Below are 20,005 nucleotides of genomic sequence, written 5' to 3' on the forward strand. Positions count from 1 at the left end.
TCTCTCTACACTTGTGACTGCGTGGCTAGGTACAGTGCAAACACCATCTATAAATTCACCAATGAGACAACTGATACAGGCAGATTCTAAGATGGTGGTGAGGAGGCGTACAGGAGCAAGATCCATCAGCTGGTGCTGCACTCAAAATCAGTAAGACCAAGGAATTGATTCTGACTTCAGGAAGGAGAAATCGAGTCAACACCCACCTTATTCAGGGCTCAGCAGTGGAAAGGATGAGCAGTTTCAAGTTATCTGGGTGTCAACATCTCAGAACATCTATCCTGCACCTATCATATTGACACAATTACAAAGAAGGTACAACGGTGGCTAGGAGCTCCAGGAGCTTTGGTATGTCACCAAAAACTCTAGCAGATTTCTACAGATGTACCGTGGAGAGCGTTCTAACTGGTTGCATCTCCATCTGGTATGATGGGGCCACATCACAGGATTGAGAGAAGCTGCAGGGGTTGTAAACCCTGTCTGCTCCATCATGGGCAGTAGGCTTCCCACCAATGAGGACATCTTCAATAAAGTGGCATCCATCATTAAGAACCCTCACCACCCAGGACATGTTCTCTCCTCATTGCTATCACCAGAGAGGAGGAACAGGAGCCAGAAGACACACATTCAACATTTTAGGAACAGCTTCTTCCTGTCCACAATGAATGGACTATGAACCCATGAACATCCCGTCCCAATTTTCCGCTTTCTTTTAGCACTATTTATAATATATATTTACAGTTTTGATGTATTGCACTGCTGCTGAAAAATAACAAATTTCAGTAATAAAAATACCTGATTCTGTTCAATTTCTAATTTACAAAATCCTCCTAAAATGCCTTCAGATTGGTTATGGGCAGGAGAATCTAGAGAATGGATACACATAGAACCATGCTATAACATAGAGAAAATAGAAAGAGTTTAAAGCAAAGCAACTTAGCTGATGTTCGTTTCAGATTTCAATTCTAGGAAGGCAATACAATGTACATTTTTACCAAAAAAATGGTCCTATGACATCTCCTTGATATGCAGCAATGTTACATTCACACAACAATGAACAGTGCTCAACGTCCTTGTTCAATACAGGCATTTGTTCTTATGTGCATTGCTGCAGCACCATGGGTTATAATGGGTCATTACTGCTCTGTGTAGTAATGACGTCAACCTCCTGCATGTGCATTAGAGACACATTTAGCAACACAATTAGTGGCAATTTCCAGATCTCCCAAATGAACAATGAGAGCACTGAAACAGCTAAATGGCAAAGAGTTTAGAACCGGGGGCAAACTGGCAAAATGAAATGATTGGCAAAAAGAAGGAACATGTTCCTTTGTAACTTTTAGGTAAATCTTGTAACGATTTGTTACTTGATCTCAGGGAAATAAATCCGAATTATTTCCAGATAATGAGTGGGCCAAATCCTTTAATCCCACTCCCAAATTGATTTTTTCCATTCAAGAGCTGCCCCCTGGAAAGTTTTAAGGAGCAAGTATAAACTTCACTGATTGCAAGCTAGATATTATGAAATGTTGAACACCGGTTAAAAAGACTTTTAAAAAATGTATTGCTGCCCCTCCTTCATACAGGCACACACTGCATTCTCCTCTGGCGACCTTTTGACTGCAAGGAAATTGGAATCAAAGAGCCCACTCACGGGCTAAACTTCTCACAGGAAATTGGAAAGAGACGCAGAGACGGCCCATGAATTACCTATTGACAGGATCCCGGAACAAGGGCCGCAGTGTGTGAAGCCAAGGATGACAGCCGCCTGCTCATTCCTTCAGCATCTGAGAGCCTCATTGTTGGTACAGGGCTTGTGTGGAGTAAAGGACATGCCAATTTGATGCAGCAAGGAAGACGCTAGCTCAAACGAAAACACATAATGCACTTTCCTCTCTCCTTCCCATTTCAAGTTGATTGACATCAGACCTGTACATTCACCCAATGGCTCAGAGGCCACCCTGCTTGGTCCTGACATGATATAGCAACGGGACTGTTGCCTGTGCTTGTAAGTTAGCCCAAGTGCATTGCTCCTCATAGCCACCCGTGTTGCAAGAACTACATGGCGAGTGTGAAATGAGAGCAGAAAATGCTGAATAAAGATTAGCAGGACATGCAATATTCATCTCTCCAGCCCTGGTGCAGAATCAAAGACATAAAATATTGACTGTTCCTGCTTCCATAGATTCTGCCTAACCTGCTGAGATTTTCAAATTTATATCTCTAGCAGCCACAGTTTTTTTTTAAACTTCGTAGAGAGTTTGGCTGTAGATAGAAATGGACTTGGCTGCATAGCTGCCTAAATTTGAGCAGCACAAGCACAAATGCATTTTAAAAAACTACTTATAATTTAAGAGATAATTATCTAACATTCTTGAATATTTGGCGCCCTTATTTACAAAAGATAGGATGTCATATTTAAGTGCTCCGACAAAGAATTTGGTTACTTGGGGAAAATAACGAATAATTATACCAAATTTATTTTGAATCCCATGGAGCATGTGGAAACCTTCCAATATCCAGGCGGCTCTTCTTTTTTTTTTCTCTTTCTTTCTTTTAGGTAGACTACATATATGGGGGGGGGAGGGTTAAGGGGGGGGTGGGTAGATTTTATCTTTTCATGTATTCTTTTTGAAAATTCAATAAAAATTATATTTAAAAAAAGTGTTTCTCCTGGGCTAAGACCTGTACCTTATCAAAGAGCGCAAAAAAAAAAGTATAACTCTCAAGTGAAATGGGATTATGACAGAGATAAAATTTCAGGAATTTGAGGTTCAGCTATATGGTGGTCCACAGCTATTGGCCTCACTAGGTATAAAACCGTCCTGTTCTCAGATGGGGAAGGTAAAGAATAGCGACATGAAATAACACAGCATGGAAACAGGCCCTTCAGCCCATCTGATCCATACCAGTTTCCTTCCTACTCGTCCCAGATGCCCACATTCAGCCCATAACCCTCCTAGTCCATCCCCTCCACGTATCTATCCAAGTGCCTCCAATATTATGCCCACCTCAACTCACAAACCTGTGTACAAAACTTACCTCTCAGAGCAACACATACAAAATGCTGGAGGAACTCAGCAGGTCAGGCAGCATCTAGGCAAGTGAAAAAACAGTCACTGCTTCAGGCCAAGACACTTCTTCGGGGCTGGTACGAAACGCCGAGTGTTTATTCATTTCCGTAGATGCTGCCTGAGCTACTGAGCTCCTCCTGCATTTTGTGCTTGTTGCTCTGGATTTCCAGCATCTGCAAAACCTCTTGTGTTTGAGTTGATCAATTGAACTGGGAATTTATATTTGTAAATCGCATGCTCCTTTCTTCGAATACAGCCCAAAAAAACAGGGCAAATTGTAAAGCACGAAAAGCTAAAAATTCAAACCCTGAAATGTCAGCTGTTCATAAGCAGTCATTGCCCTTTCCTGAGCACTCATTTGAATCACTCTCCCAGCTACTACAGCCAGTAGTCTTTTTAGATAAGTCACTATTAGCTTTGCACAACATGATGGAGCAAGATTTGCCCATTCCTCCTTATAAAATTGCTCAAGCTGTGCCAGATTAGTTGGGGAGCGACGACAGACAGCAAACTTGAGGTCTTGCCAGAGATGTTCGATTCAAAGTTAGGACTCCGACTGTGCCAATCCAGGATATCTTTTTTCTTCATTTGAAACCACTCCATGGTTGTGTGGAGTGTGCTTTGGGTTGTTGCTCTGCTGAAAAGCGAACATCCTCCCAAGTTTAAGCTTTCTGGCAGAGGCTAGCAGGTTTTAATACAGGATCTTTCCGTCTTTAGCAGCCCTCATCTCCCCATCAATCCTAACCAGATTTCCAGTCACTGCTGCTTTAAAGCATCCCCATTGCATGATGGGGATACTCCTACCATACTTTACAGTAGGGATGGCGTTACCTGGCTGATGCACAGTATTAGATTATCATACGTACCGCTTAGTGTTGAGGCCAAAAAGTTCCACTTTAATCCCATCCAACCACAGGACCTTCTGCCATATCTCTATAGTATCTTCTAAGTGATTCTTTGCAAAGTCTTTACAGGCAAGGATATGCTTTTTGTTTCAGCAGTACATGTGGCGTAACTAACCTGGCACAGTTTGAGCAATTTTGCAAAGGAGGAATGTGCAAATCTTGCTCCATCACGTTGTGCAAAGCTAATAGAAAGTTATCCAAAAGGACTACTGGCTGTAATAGTTGCAAGAGGTGGTTTAACTAAGTTCTGAGCAATGGGGAATGAATACTTTAGGACTGCGGACATTACAGTTTTTGTACTTCTAGTTGTTCACGCTTTAAAATTCTCCATTTTTTTGGACTCTAAAGTGAAAAAGGAGCATTAGATTCTCAAATAAAAACTCCCAGTTAAATTGATCAAAATCCCTTGTTGGAATACTCATTTATGTGAACAAAGGATTGGGAACTGCGTATTTTTACAAGGCACTGCAGTTATTTTTTAGCTACTGCACTACACTGCTGCCAGAAATTTCACAACATAGGCCAGTGATAACAAACCGGATTCTGATCATAATGTCCCCACTCCTAAACTCGATGCCCTGTCTGATGAAGGTCGGCATGTTAAAGGCCTTCATCACTACCCTGTCTATCTCAGTAGTCACTTTCAGCAAACTGTACATTTGATACTCCCACATCTCTCTGTACCACAATGTATAGGTTCCTTAAGGAAATCTAGCTCATGCTCATCAGTACAATTCTATTCTCTTTTTAAGATTCCTTGAGAAACAAATTCTCAACTCTGGATACGAGTTCACTGTGTAAACCTTTCTCTGACCCAACTTCAAACGGCAACCTTACTCAGATAAATTGGAGAAGGCCTAAATGCAGGAGACAGACAAGGTGAAATAGGACAGACACAAGAATAGAATGAGGGATATTACTGGATGGGATAGAACGTTCCCCTGAATCCAAACCATTGTATACACGACAAGAGTGCATGACATTGCCAATGGATGCTCAAAATAAACCAAATTCTCTTTTCCATTTCAATTATCCTTCAATTTAATGAGAACGAATTTCTTGTTAAAATAGGACAACCTTCATTCAGTTTATCCGTTACTTATAATGAGCATTGCGGCTGAGTGATAGGAACAAGTAGTAATAGAGAAGTGGCCTAAGTTTCTCTTAAACCCTCCCTTATCCTGCCTCGTGCAATGAATTTCCATAGTTTACACAGTCACACATTTTCAACAGGTTATCCTCATGTCCAGTGCATCATAGAGACTGTACTCAGTAAGATTATAGCACATAACAGTGACAGGCTTAAACACCTCCTGAACATTATAATATTTTAAGTGCAATGTTATACAGCTCAAAGCAGACCCTTTGGCTGATCATCATAACTATCGGTACTATTCTCATTTACGAGCATGCACTTTATCAGCAGCTTACTATGCTGTAACAATTTAAGGTTCATCCAGGTACTGTGTAAATATAAATCCGTTATCACCTTTTTTTAAACACCAGAAAGGTTTACAAAATTAAGCTGATTTCCTTTTGCAAGCCTTTGTAAGTATTATGTAAACAGATGCCTCCATTTATCAGAATACTTTAAAAGATCGAAAGCAAGCTTCCCCCTCCCACTATTACCTGAGTCACTGCACTGTAAGTACTTCAAACTACTTTTTAATAATGCTGTCTACATTGTAAATACATGCTGGTATTCACATATTTATACACATTTTATTCCATACCTGTACTTCTAACTTTTTTATATAAATCTTTATTTGTTATAATTGTTGAAAGTTGTTTTTTGTTGCACGTCACACAGACACATGAAGAAGAATCCCAAAGGCTACTACAGATTTACAGTGTTAAAAGTAAGGGGATAGCAAAGGACAAAATAGGCCCTCTTTTAGATCAGTGCTCATCTATGCATGGAACCGAAAGAGACGGGGAGACCTTAAAAGGAGTTTTACATCTGTATTTACTCAGGAGCCGGACATAGTCTATAGAAATGAGGCAAAACAGCAGTGGGATGATTAACTGTCTACAGATTACAGAGGAGGTGGTGTTTGCTGTCTTGAGGCAAATTAGGGTGGATAAATCCCCAGGGCCTGACAAGGTGTGCCCTCAGACCCTATGGGTGACTAATGCAGAAATTACTGGTGACCAAACAGATATACTTAAAACGTCCTTAGCCATAGGTTAAGATGTGGTGCCAGAGGATATGACAATAGCTAATGTTGCTCCGTTGTTTCAGAAAGACTCCAAGAATAATTTCGGAAATTATAGGCCGGTGAGCCTGTCATCAGTAGTGAGCAAGTTATTGTAAAATAATGTAGGGGACTGGATATACAAGTATTTGGATAGACGGGGACTGATAAGGGATAGTCAGCATAGCTCTGTGCATGGTAGGTCATATCTGACCAATCTTTCAGTCTTTCAAGGAAGTTACCAGGGAAAATTGATGAAGGCAAGTCAATATATGTTGTACACATGGACTCTGGCAAAGCCTTGGACAAAGTCCTGCATGGGAGGTTGGTTAAGAAGGTTCAGTCGCCTGACATTCAAGGTGAGGTAGTAAATTGGATTTGACGTTGGATTTGTGGGAGAAGTCAGAGAGAAGTAGTAGATGGTTGCCTCTCTGACTGGAGGCCTGTGACTACTGGGGAGGGGGAGGAGGAGGAGGAAGGGGGGGGATTAGTGAACAGCGAGGAAGACTATCAAAGCTTGCAGCGGGATCTGGACCGGCTGGAAAAATGGGATGAAAACTACCAGATGGAATTTAATGCAGACAAGTGTGAGGTGCGTTACTTAGTGAGTAGCAGGGCTCTGAGAAGAGTGGCGGTACAGGGTGATCTGGAAATATAGATCAATAATTTCTTGAAAGTGGCATCATGGGTAAATAGGGTCATAAAGAAAGTTTTTGGCACATTAGCCTTCATAAATTAAGATATTGAGTACAGAAGTTGGGATGCTGTGTTAAAGATGTATAAGATGTTAGTGAGGCCTAACTTGAAGTACTGTATGTAGTTTTGGTCACTACCTACAGGAACGATATCAAAAAGATTGAAAGAGTGCAGAGAAAATTTGCAAAAATTTTGCCAGGACTTGACGACCTTAATTATAGTGAAAGGTTCAATATGTTCGGACTTTATTCCGTGGAGCGTAGGAAAATGAGGGGAGATTTGGTAGAGGTACATAAAAATATGAGGAGAATAGATACGGTAAATGGAAGCAAGCTTTTTCCACCAAAGTTGGGTGAGACTAGAACGAGAGATGGGTTTTGAAAAATGCAGTCCAATTCTCAATTGCCATAGGTCCAGGGGAAATAGTTCACTGCCCATCATCTCTTAATGACTATTGTTTAGGGAATTCAGAAGTGACAGCCTAGTGCAGAACGAGCTGTTTTTCCACTGCCATGGCATTACTTTTGGCTTGTACCTCAATGCAGTGTAGTGAAGCTTTACTCCTCACATGGGTGGCCCTGCAAACTAGGGGTACAATCCTCACCCAACTCGCAAAATCAATGGAAATGCCAGTTATGCACCCATGCGCTCACCCAAAATTTTACTCTCCACCGTATCCATTGTGAAGTAAACATCACCAGTGTCAGAGCCCAGTATTCAACTCAAACCCACCAATTTCCTATGAGGCAAGTTAAAATTGGCTCCTGGTGAACAAAAGGGAAATAAATCCATTCTCCCATATATCCCTTAGCCCTGATCACACAGGAAACTGGGGTATTAAGAGAAGTGTACAAATCATCACTTGGCTGAATGGTCAAGGTTAGTAGGTGGAGGAGAATATTTTAATATTTCTTCAGATTCTTATTGAACTTTCAAAAAAGATCTTGGCTCAGACAATATATTCTTCTCCCCTCTTTCCAACTGTAGATTGCCCAAGCTATCGTATGTTATTGTTGTTAAGCTATTGTTGATGTTAAATTGTTGATCACCAGCGTCTGTATTTCACAAATAGAGAGGGTCAGACTGTTGATGCATGACAACATGCATTGATTTGTTACACGTATGGCAGCTGTGAATAGGTTTAAACTCAGATGATGTGCTCAATAGTCTACCATTTTAACAATCTTAGCTCGGGTATTTAAAATTGCCCACTTAGCTGAGGGTAGAGCTTCTCTCTTTTTCTCTCCATATTTGCTACCTGACTCACTAAATATCTCCAGATCTTTCTGTTTTTATTTCAGATTTTGAACACCTGCAGCATTTGATTTTTGCTTTATTCAACTCTAAAAGCACAGAACTCAGTACACGTGGTGCTTACATAGATCATGTTGTCTCACCAACTTGGTTACATCATGACTTTCCCCTCTTTGAAGACAATGCATGTAAACATTTTGCATAGCTACAGACGGTCAACAGAGATCCAGTCTGTTTGTTGTCTTTAGTCTGTTTGACATCCTCAATTTTGCACTTATTTCTAATATTTATTCCTTGAACTGAGGAACTTGCAACCTCTTTATTTAACTCGATTCTATTCTGTGATCTGAAAAGCATTTATCTCTATAGAGATGTCAGAAATAGATTTACCCTTTTATATTATAATCAATGCCTTTAGTTATGCCACTTGCTGACATGATGATTTCTAATTCAAACTAAGTACTTGTTTGGAATATAGATTTGGACTGCTTCCCCAACACCCCAATGACAGTTTTATATTTCCATTCTGGTCCAAATCCTCCGAGTCTCTCATTTAATTCAAAATTATTTTCATTATCTCAAGTCTTCAATTACTGTCTCTATACTGTATATATCCCTTCCACTCACTGCTCTGTTCTCCCCTCCACAAACACAAGATCCTTTAAAAGCAGAATAAGATATTAAATAAATTATGAAATAAGTAGCAAGAATTGGGAAATGAACATTGATGTAATTGTGTATTGAAATCAGAGATGAGTGTGTCCTGGAGGATTTTTAATCATCCTGTACATAACAGAACATCTGTTTGTGGAGCACAACATTGTAAAGAAGCAAAGGGGACTATCAAAGTCATAAAACAAAAGAAAAGCGATCCACATGAAACTAACTATATTTCTCTGGTGCTATCATACAGTCCACCTTAACCTGAATCTGCAGCTGACTGAGGGAATTAGAATCAATTGAGCACACAGAAGTTGGGCCAAAGTCCAAACAAGTTAACTTAAATGACCTGAACAGAGAGCTAGATGAAACCATGGTTCATTCAGGAATATGTCAGACAACACAGAGACAGTAAAGTGAGATTGCCAAGATAGAGAATAACACGGGTTTTGCTGGCGAACATGTGGAGTCTGGTTCTGCACCCCCAAGGAGTATCATCTTTTTAAGGAAAGAGGAATCAACCCAGTTAGAACACCAGAGGCAAGAGTGAGGACTGGGAAGAGACGTCACTGCTGATAATTCCGTCTCTACAATCAGAAGAGTATATGTGAAACCAAGTGAAGAAAATCCCCCTGAGTTGGATCGTGCAGAAAAGATGGTGGTACGATTAATAACATAAAGAAGTGAAAACTATTTTAAGATAAAAGCGAGAAACAGAAAGCAAAATGTGAAGACTGGAAGTGAGAAGAATTGCCATTGCTTTTGTGACATTTTATCATGGTTGGTCATGTAAGGTTCCATAACTTATAGGCAGTAACACAGAATTTTGAGATAGTCTCTTTGCTGCCAGTAGCTGTATGTTTACCAATCTTTACTTACTATGTTGCTTTAAATCATATGAGAAAATAAAATCCCACCATGTGGAAAGTTGCTGTTTGACGTGAAATAGTTTGGACACAAGTTCGGTCAAACCATTGGTCGCAAGTTTTAAATGCCAGTCTGGCCCGAAGTAAAGTGATAAAACATGAGTAAAACCAAAACACAAAACATAGCTGAAAGAAATATAACCAGGATGCTAAAAACCAACAGTGCTAATGCAACATTGATCACTGTACACACTTATCGGGGAAGGGAAGAAATTGTTCTGTGATGTATCCCTGCTTGCTTTCACTGAGTTTAGTAATACTGAGGTTAACAATCCTTGGGCAACTAATCATTCTTTTCGATGAACATCAGGAAATCATTCGACGTGAATCAAATCGCAGTGAGACAGAATTTCCAAACCTGACGCTGAATCATTTGTACACACAAGATTATTCAGATGTTGGAAATCTTTTACAACACATACAAAATGCTGGAGGATCTACTAGGTCAGGCAGCGTCTTTGGAGGGAAATAAAGAGTCAAGAGTTTGGGAAAAGATCCTAAACATTTGTACTTTTCAACCAAAATATCAAATACTCATCAGGAGCAAAAAAAAACACCCAAAGACAACAGAAGCATATCTGCTATCATCCAAGTGAAATCAGTAGACCTGGCATAAATTAAAGTTTCAGACTTGAATCTCCTTAGTCAATATGTCAGTGGTTTAATTGTTTATTCAGGTTTGTTTATCACATTAAAACATACAGTTAAATGTGGCATTTACGTTCACAACTAATACACTCAGGGATGTGCTTGAAGTAAGTGTCGTCACACATTGCTGCACCAATCACCATGCCCAGCAGAACAACACAGAACATAAAACAGAATGTACCAAGCCACAAAGCAACAACAGATTACTTTTACTATCTAAACCATCAAGAAATACACTGGATTCTGGTTAATTAGGACAGTGGTCCCCAACCTCCGGGCCGCGGACCGATACATTGCCGTGAAACATGCAGGGGTGCAGCGGTGGCTAGGACGCACCCAGCACATCTTTAAGAAAAAAACCGAAATAAACAAGCTAATTAATTAGGTGCCGCCTGGCACGTAAATGTCAGGCTAGATCAGAGGCAATGCAATCGGCAATTGCCTCTGATCTGGGCCGACATTTACTTGCCAGGCAGCACCTAATTAATTAGCTTGTTTATTTCAGCTTTTTTCTTAAAGATGTGCTGGGTGCATTCCGGCCACCGCTGCACCCATGCATGCTTCGCAGCAATGTATCTGTCCGCGGCCCAGAGGTTGGGGACCACTGAATTAGGACACCACAAGATGAGTACATTTTGGCCCAATTAAGTGCCTGCCCCAGTTAGCCAAAGTTTCATGGATATAGTTAAAAAGTATAAAAAAGACAAACTACCAAATACAGAACAAATTACAACAATGCCAATACCACTGCAGTACTATAAAACTTTGTATTAGTTCATAATAGTTATCGGAGGAATTCGTCCAATGATGATTACATACTCAAAATCTTCATTTTCATTGTAGCTTTCAAGATGATCACCAATACTTTCAAATTTTTTTTTTTTACAGTTCTTAACTTGAAGTAATGACATCATTTCATTTTCACACCCATCATTTCTGGCATTTCGAAGCCTGAGTGCTCAAAACTGCAGTGAGCAAAACAGTTCTGAATTGTCTTACTGCTTATTTCTTGACAACTATCAGTGACAAAAGTCATTGCTTTTTGAACACAAACACGTGCAACTGATGCTATTTAAAAACTGTTCACTCTAAGAACAGTGTTGTGTCTAATGGCCACACAAGTGCATGCAACTGATGTTAGAAACTGCTCAGCAACAGTCTCTGTCTCAATTAAACAGCATAGCATCCTAAATAAACAAAGGGAATCCCAGCTCTATTCTAATTTAGTTTTTGTTCTTGTAGTTTTCCTAAACAAGTGGCTGCCCCAATTTGAAGGTTGAGATTGAAGTCAGGTGTTTCTATCACAAGTAAATAAAAGTCTAGTTGCTTTGAAATGCCTTTGCAATTCGTTCGAAATCTCAGCTGGAGACCCAGCCCAACAAGGGATTAAATACAAAGCTTCTTCCTGTGCTTCAGCTCTGTGCATTTAGATGAATTGTGAAAGTGGGTACAGGAATGGCAGATGGAGTTTAACTCAGACCAGAGCAAAGTGGCACATTTTATTAAATTAAACATATACAAAGTGAATGACAGGTCATGAGAAATATTGTTGGACAGAGAAATCTAGGGGTGCACATACATAGTTCCTGAACACGGCAACTCAGGTAGACAAGGTGGTGAAAGAGGCATATGGCATTCAACAGACAGGACACTGAGTACAAGAGTTGAGACATCATGTTACAGTTGTATATGATTTTGGTAAGACTGCACCGTGAACATTCTGTGTAGTACTGATCACCATGCTATAGGGAGGATTGTTTTTAAAAGTAGGGATTATACAGATTCACAATGATGTTGGTTTAATTATAAGAGGAGGCTAGAACTGGAGTGAAGGGAGTTGAGGAGTGACAGGGTTCCAGAACAATGGTTCCCAACCTTCTTTATACCGTGGAGCCCTACCATTAACAGAGGGATCCATGGAACCCCAGGTTGGGAACCTGGGGTTCTAGAGGTATACAAGATCATAAGGGGCTTACATAAGATGGATTATCATAGTCTACTTCCTGAGGTAGGAGAGTCTAAAATGAGAAGGCAAAGGTTTTGATGTGGGAAAGGACCCGAGAAGCAGATTTTTCCCATACAGGGTGGTGGGTATATGGAACGAGCTGCCAGAGGAAGTGGAAGAGACGGGTATAATTACAATGTTTAAAATACATTTAGACAGGTTAGTGGTTAGAGAATGTTTAGCAGGATATGGGTCTAATGCAGGCAAATGGGACTAATTCAGGAAGGCATCTTGCTCAGCAAGGATGCGTTGTGCCAACGGGCCTGTTTACACATCATACAACTCGATGACTATTATTTTTCCAGATCTTATCAGAAGTTCGGTAACAATCACCAGCCACAGACTAAACTATGAGCAGAAACCAGTCAAAAAATATTTCTTCCTAAGATCCCCATGTTCAATCGAGAATGAAATAAAAAGTTATATGCATAGAACTGTGGGATTGTATTGTCCCTTTTTTATATCCACCTTTCAATTTCAAGATTTGGATTCCCATCTGTATAACATGACCCTATGGGGACAAAACACAGCAGCCTTGTTGGTGTGATTAAAAGGAGGGTAAGAGCATGTAATGGAGACAATATTTTAATGGGGTGGTTTATATTGGGAGTGTTATGTGATAAAAGGAGTGTTATAATGACAGTGGCATGTATTCAAAAGTTTATTGATGGCAATATGTAGCTGAAGGACTATGGAAAGGAGTAGATATAACAGATTATTATCAGACAACTGTATAATGAGGGTGAAGTTTGCCATGACATTCATGTAGTGAGGATGGTGATTGTATCATAACTGACAGTCCCACAATGAAGATGGATGGGGAAAGCGTTCTCTAAGAAAGAATTCTTAGTGCTACAAGGGACCGCACTTGGAGTCAACTTTAATCTTCTAAAGATTGCAAAGGAGCAGGTTACTAAGCCACTCTGTGGACTATTTGCAACACTAACCTGAACTCAGGCCAGGCTCCTGCCCAAGTCACAAATGAGCTGTATAAACTTCTTCGAATCGTAACAAACTCCAGGCAATTCTAACCAGAGCCTGAATGGGGAAATGGTTCCCCATGTCTACGGCTCAGGCAAAACCAGAAGCTGCCTTTTTTTAAAGGTTATCCTGAGAAGCAGGGAAAAGGAGCTGTGTCTAGTGGCATTAAATTTGCTGTGATTATTTCTGCCAAGCAGAAAATGAACTCATCAAAAACCCCTTGGTTACGAATTCAATAGTTTATTTAGTTTTGTCATAAGGTCTAAATTTTCAGTTCCTCTTTTCACCAAGGGAAGTGGAGTATATCTGCCCATCTGATCTTTAGTCTCACCACTGATCTCAGCACATTTATCAAAGTTCAAAGCTTTTGCATCAGAAGCCTCCAGTTTGTTGAATATGTCATACAGGCACCACCTTAGTCTTTCCCCATAATTATTCTGCTAATGATCAAGCTCCAAAATTTGCCATTGCTTAATAATATTTATTCGTCAATATCCCATGTGCTTCTCTTTCAACTTCCCTTACTACAAGTTTCACTACTAGGTGGTAAATTTGCATACAACTGGCATGACTCGTTACAAATTTTTAATATGTACATGGCTATCATATAACCTTAGCCCCATTTATGTTTCAGCAATTTGATGAAAATTTGATGAAAACTTAACAACAGCAAGAGTGTCAAATTGATGCCTACTTCAGTAAGAGGGTTAGTTTTAGTTTACCTTCCAGAAATCACAGTCCTGTTGGAGAATACGACCAGCCCTAGAGACTGGGATGCAGATTTTCCCGAGATTCAGCTTCCGTTCACTGCAGTCTGTCAATGCTCCGAACGCAGTGTCAAGTCATGATGCGTCCTGCGGTTTGTACTTTTCCAACTCTGTGGGTGCCAGAGCCATCAGCCACTTTGGCACAAGATACACTCACGGCAATTGGACATCTTCATCTCAGTCACAAATTTCCTGAAATTGTTCACCCCTTTATCCTGGCGGACCCTTTTTGCACTTAATTATGCAAAGTTCAAAAGACAATCCCTGTCACGGAATTAAATGCTGCAGCATAGGGTATAGCATCTTCATCAAAAATGTGAAGATAGTAGACTCATCTTTTCAGCATTCCAACACATGCTCTATTCTAACTGTAAGAATTCTCACAAAGCATGTTTCCTATCTCCAAGTAACCACCACTAATATTTTCTTCAATTGCAAAAATGACCAGGCATCATTTAGTTACTAAAGTACTTCATATTGATCATCTAGATTATATCCTTTGATTGCAGCTGAATATTTGGAGATTATTCCTTCTTGTTGATGTAAACACCATATTTCGTACTGATGCTTTTCTTATATGAGTGCAATACACAGTGCCTTCAACTTTGAGTATGCTGTTACTTTGCATCCCTCACTTTGAGAAACAATATTCATACAGATGACATAAATGGGCGAGTTCTTATCACCGGCCAACATCCATGGTGAACACAAATGAAATATTGCAGATCTTCTGCAATAGACTGGAAGCATTCTGATCTGTGAAATGTCATCACCTCCGCGAACAAAGTAATAGAACTCTTCAAACATGGCTTCAGGTCAGATTCCAAGAACTTGCGTAAAACTTGAAGCACCTAATTGTGAGTACTTAAGTCTCCTGAGACAACAGAAGATTTTGTCCTCTGTACCATCTGATAGCTGGATAACTGCATTCCCCTTATTCTCTTTTGACACCATCAGAAACCTCTCCTGTCCCTGTGCTTCTCCTCCTCATTACAAAGTTGAATTATTGATGATTGCCCAAAGGTAAATGTGGATTTACTGACACTTCAAATGAGATTTCCCTTATGACTAACTTGAAACCCTCTGAAAATGAATTCATAGCTTTAGGCCTTCATAGTAATGAGCCTTAAAATAATGTGCTTAAATGACAACAGCAATACAGTATCTCTGCAGATATACCCCCTCCATACAAAAGACAAGAAAAACTGCACAGCTGCATAACTATTTCCGCTTCCTCCTAATATCTTCCAGCGAAGTTTGTAGCATGACTTGTGTGCTGGTCTTTTATTTTCCAGAGTGCAGGAGATTGACAGATGTCATTAATGACACAACAATTTTTTTGTCCTTTGTTTTGCTTCTCCTCCAACAAATTTAAGGTAACCTTGGCACTGCAAGTCCCTTTGGCCAGAATGATAGATTAGAATATTATTTGGGTGGAGACACAGTCTAGCGCACAGCCACATTGAGCTCACTTTTGAATGGCTAGGTGGTTAGGAGCCAGAATAACCAGACATTCATCTCTCCAGACAGCATGTCAGTGACCTCAGCACTTTGTTCCACTCCTTTGCATTTCTGATTTCTGACTATGTCTGTTTATTATTACATTTTAAGATCACGTCTAAGATCACAATGATTATATTCAATGCAGATTATATAGAAATATACTTTCCAAACTTTTGATGACTTCTCAGGATTGATCAGCTTCCTGAATTTGATGAGCTCTGTGGAAGTATCTAACATCTTGTTTGTAAATTCCCACTGTATTCCCCACATAATTAACAACACGTTCATGATTCCTACATGTTCACATCCAAATATTGAAGCCTTGAACTTGCTCTTTACCATTCTTTGCCAGCCTTTTCTAGGCTGTGCTCCCACTTTGGCTTATTTTATGTACCAGTAACAGAGCATATGTTACAGTAATTCCCCATCAGTCACACTGAAAAGCTGCCGGATGAAATCATACTTGCATAGACCATCCTAAGCATTAAGCTGGTTTGACAGCTGACTAAGCTGGGAAGGAGGAAGACACGAGCTACCTATAAACAGTTCTTGGGTGAAGTTTGTTCTAGCACTATATTCATATCCCCTCCCCCCACACACACACACACACATATCAACACATGATCTTGTCTTCCTTCATTTGAGGCCAAATCATTAAGTATATTTAAAGCACAGGTGAAAATATTCTTGATTAATAAGGGCAGCAAAGGACATAGGGAGAAGGCAGGAGCATGGGCTATGATGCAAAGTAAGTCAGCCACACTCAAATGGCGGCGCAAACTGTCTTATAGACTATTGATGATCGGATCAGCAATATGTAGGAAGTTAACAGAATGGGTTTTGCAAAATGTATATTCAAACATTTTTTAAGTCAGCAGCAAGTATGGAAAAATGCTCGTTGAAATATCAAAAGACTACAAAAATTTGTGGATACAGCCCAACCCCTCAGAGGAAAAGCCGTCCCCGCCGTTGAGCGGATCTACAAAGAGCATTGTCACAAGAAACCAGCATCCATCATCAAGGACCCCCATCATCCAGGCCATGCTTTCTTCTCGCTGGTACCATCGGGAAGGAGGTGCAGGAGCCTCAGGACCCACACCACCAGGTTCAGGAAAAGTTATTACCTTTCAACCATCAGGTTCCTGAACCAGCATGGGTAACTCCACTCACCTCAACACTGAACTGATCACTGGACACAACCTATAGGTTGTATAGACTCACTTTCAAGAACTCTACAACTCATGATCTCAGTATTATTTATTTACTAATGTATTTATTATTCTTAGTTTTTTTTTGTATTTGCACAGTTTGTCTTTTGCACACTGGTTGCCAGCCAGACGTTGTTTATGTGTAGTTTTTCATTGATTCTATCGATTTATTTGTTCTACTGTGGATGCCTGCAAGAAAATGAATCTCAGGGTAGTGTAGTATTTGGTGACGTACAGTTCTAGCACATAAATAATAAATTTACTTTCAACTCTGAATATTTCTGTGCAATTAGAATATAGGCCCAAATAGTAACTTCTTGTTTGTTCACCTCAGTAAGTAATACTGTCTTTTACACTGCCTCCAGCTGATGCACTTGGAAGTGCATTTGAATTAACTTAGTTGCTTTAAGTATAACATTATAGAAAGCTGTCGGAGAAAGCATCACTCTCCTTCAGCTGTGGATATTAAAAGCAGGAGGGATTCACTGTGTAATTTTCAGAAGAGAATTGTGCTGTCCTGGTTAATATTATCATAATCAATATAAATGAAACATCTTGGTGCACATTTCCAACGTTTTTCTACAGTGAAAATTGGTTTCTGTATGACTAGAATGGACTAATTTATAAAGCACATATAGTTCATTTTCAGAATGCTTGTAACTAGTTACAGAACATGGGCAAAAAACACACACACTGAAGCGGATCACAACTTAACCTGATCCCATTCTCACTGGAGGTATACCAACTGCCTGTAAATCTCTTTCAGTGTCCCTGCATTGTAATCTGGAATGGCTGAATTCCACCCTTCTGTGATCAAAGGTGCCAAAGCCAATAGAAACAACTTAAATCCTGTCCCTCCAGAGGCCAACCAGCAAACACAGAACCCTTCAAAGCACTCCAGGTCACCCAAACTCAGCTACAGTATATTCAAAGTCTGTGGTGAACATCCTGCAGTGGTTTACAGTTTGATTAAAAACTTTCCAAACTGGCAGTTTTAACAACGTTGGTTATAAGTGAAAATGAAACACCAGATGTTGCAAGTCAAACTACTCTCCTAACAGACCCAAGTCCTCATAAACACTCTGAAAGTACTTTTCAAATCAACCTCACCTCCTCAACAAATCACTCCGCCTTACGATTAGATTACTTTATTTTTGAATCATAATATTTTTCGTATATATGCCGAAAGTCCAAAAGTTGTGACATGAAAGGAGAGAATGGGAAATGTGTAGGGGTAAACCACGCGGCCAAACTAGCACAGGCTCTGTCTTATAATAGGTAGAAGATTAGTCGTTATTTGACATTACAAACGGACTCTATTTCAAACGCTGTACTGTCAGATCGATTCCGCTTCGAGACTGGCATTTCAGTGCCACGGTACAGCAGAGTAGAACAGTACCGAGCGAATGCAGAAATTCTCGGGAGCTCTGCATCGGATATGCTGTAACATACATTATATAAACTTTCAGCCAGAAAAAAAAGGGGCTCTCAGACACTATCATAAATTCACCATGCTCCTATCAAAAGCAGAATTTCGTTACTGTATGTGCCGTCTTTTTTATATTATCAATCAGCTCATTTGACAAAACTAGTTGTAGAAAGGCAGAATCTGTTCTTACCTATCGCTCCTCGGTTGCTCATTTTGCTGAGGAATGTTCTGAAGTTTTTTAAGTGGAAACTGCGAGACCTCCTGAAGGAGCCCGGCTGTCCGGAGCCATCCATTGCCGCCGATATTGCAGTTCCCGAGCCGGCGGCAAGCGGGACGTATGCTGGGTGGACCGGTAAGTATTTTGCGGAGGACACCGCTTGGCATCCTCCGCACCAGGACACGCGAACGACGAGGGTGCCTCTGCGTCCGAACCCGCTCGGGAAAGTGAGGGGAGGAACTGACTCAGCGACCAACTCACTTCACCTTCATTGGAACAAGAGGTTTCTCTACGCAGCTGCGGAGAGTTTGCAGTAAAGCCGCAATCTGAAGTCAACAACTCAAAGTGAGATCATGTGTCATTTCTCAGTTTGGGCCTCCTACACGCCCACTCACGCAAACCCGGAGGGGATTTACCATGCAAATTAATGTACCCAACTGTACCCAAGATTAAAATAAAAGGGAACCGTAAGACGGAAGATGGTCATCTGGCCCCTGGGGAGAATGAGCTAATTATTCCCCTGACCTTTTCCCTGTGTCGTCATCATTTTTTCTACGATTATTTTATTTGTATTGTTTCCCCTTTACGGCGACCCCCATTTCCTCTGGGATACAGGTCCATAGTTGGAGCTGTTGTTATTCTCTCCCAATTAGTACAAAGTTGTTGGTGGACAACACAAGCGCTCATTCCGACGATGGCCTGATGAAGGGTCCTTGCCTGAAACGTTGACTGTTTATTCCGCTCCATAGATGCTGCCTGGCCTGCTGAGTTCCTCCAGCATTTTGTGTGTCATTTCGATGGTGTGTTATGCCATCTGTTAAATGGAGACCCTAGCTGTTTTCTTGTGTGGATGTGGGAGATCCCCAGCATCACTTTGAAGAAGGAAATTGACCCTGATATCCCAAGCGATACCTATCCCTCAACCATTATCCATAAAATAGATTTGCCCAGAGATTAAATTGCACCTATTTAGATGTATTAAACTCTCTAAAAAAAGGGAACCAAACAATATTTTATTGGGTAGATGGCTTCAACAATACTCTGTTGCGCACAAAGGCCAAGGCTTAGTCCGCCTTACATGAGAAAGGCCTTTCCACTTACACATCACTAATGTGGATAAATTGATGGTTATCAGGCAGCTCCAGTGTCAGCCATGGTGGAAAACAGTGCTGGCACCCTGGAGTGAGAGATACCCAAGAACAGGGAAGACTAAAAGGAAACAGAAGGACATTTATCATAGAAGTGATATTGTTAGGCAGCAAGGACAATAGATGTGTCAGTTTAGCAGGTCAGGGAGGAGGGACTGGTTTGGCAGGTCAACGGATGGCAGGAATTAAGTTATAAAACAACAGACAGGTAATGGACGTTGGAGACCGGGCAGGGTAAAAGATTAATAATTGGAAGGAATCAAGCAAGTTGGTAGGAAGTTGGAATTACTATGGATAAGTAGCTGCTCAGGAAAGTAGTGGATAATGTAAAGGGTATGGGACTGCGACAATATATCAACTGCAGATCCAAAGACGTCCTTTGGAGCCAG

At 40.5% G+C, this 20,005-nt stretch overlaps 1 protein-coding gene across 1 annotated transcript in view; it reads right to left on the reverse strand.

Annotated features, from left to right (window-relative positions):
- stard8 (StAR related lipid transfer domain containing 8) overlaps window positions 1-18,773 on the reverse strand; it is a 97,981-nt gene extending 79,208 nt beyond the window's left edge. Inside the window, exon 1 of the mRNA XM_063060866.1 lies at window positions 18,442-18,773. Within this exon, the coding sequence (XP_062916936.1) occupies window positions 18,442-18,544 (103 nt within the window). The 5' untranslated portion in view covers window positions 18,545-18,773. The remainder of the gene's footprint in view (window positions 1-18,441) is intronic.
- Window positions 18,774-20,005: the final 1,232 nt, after the last annotated feature.

The sequence above is a fragment of the Mobula hypostoma genome, chromosome 10 (genome assembly GCF_963921235.1).
Source record: "Mobula hypostoma chromosome 10, sMobHyp1.1, whole genome shotgun sequence".
Lineage (NCBI taxonomy): Eukaryota > Metazoa > Chordata > Chondrichthyes > Myliobatiformes > Myliobatidae > Mobula > Mobula hypostoma.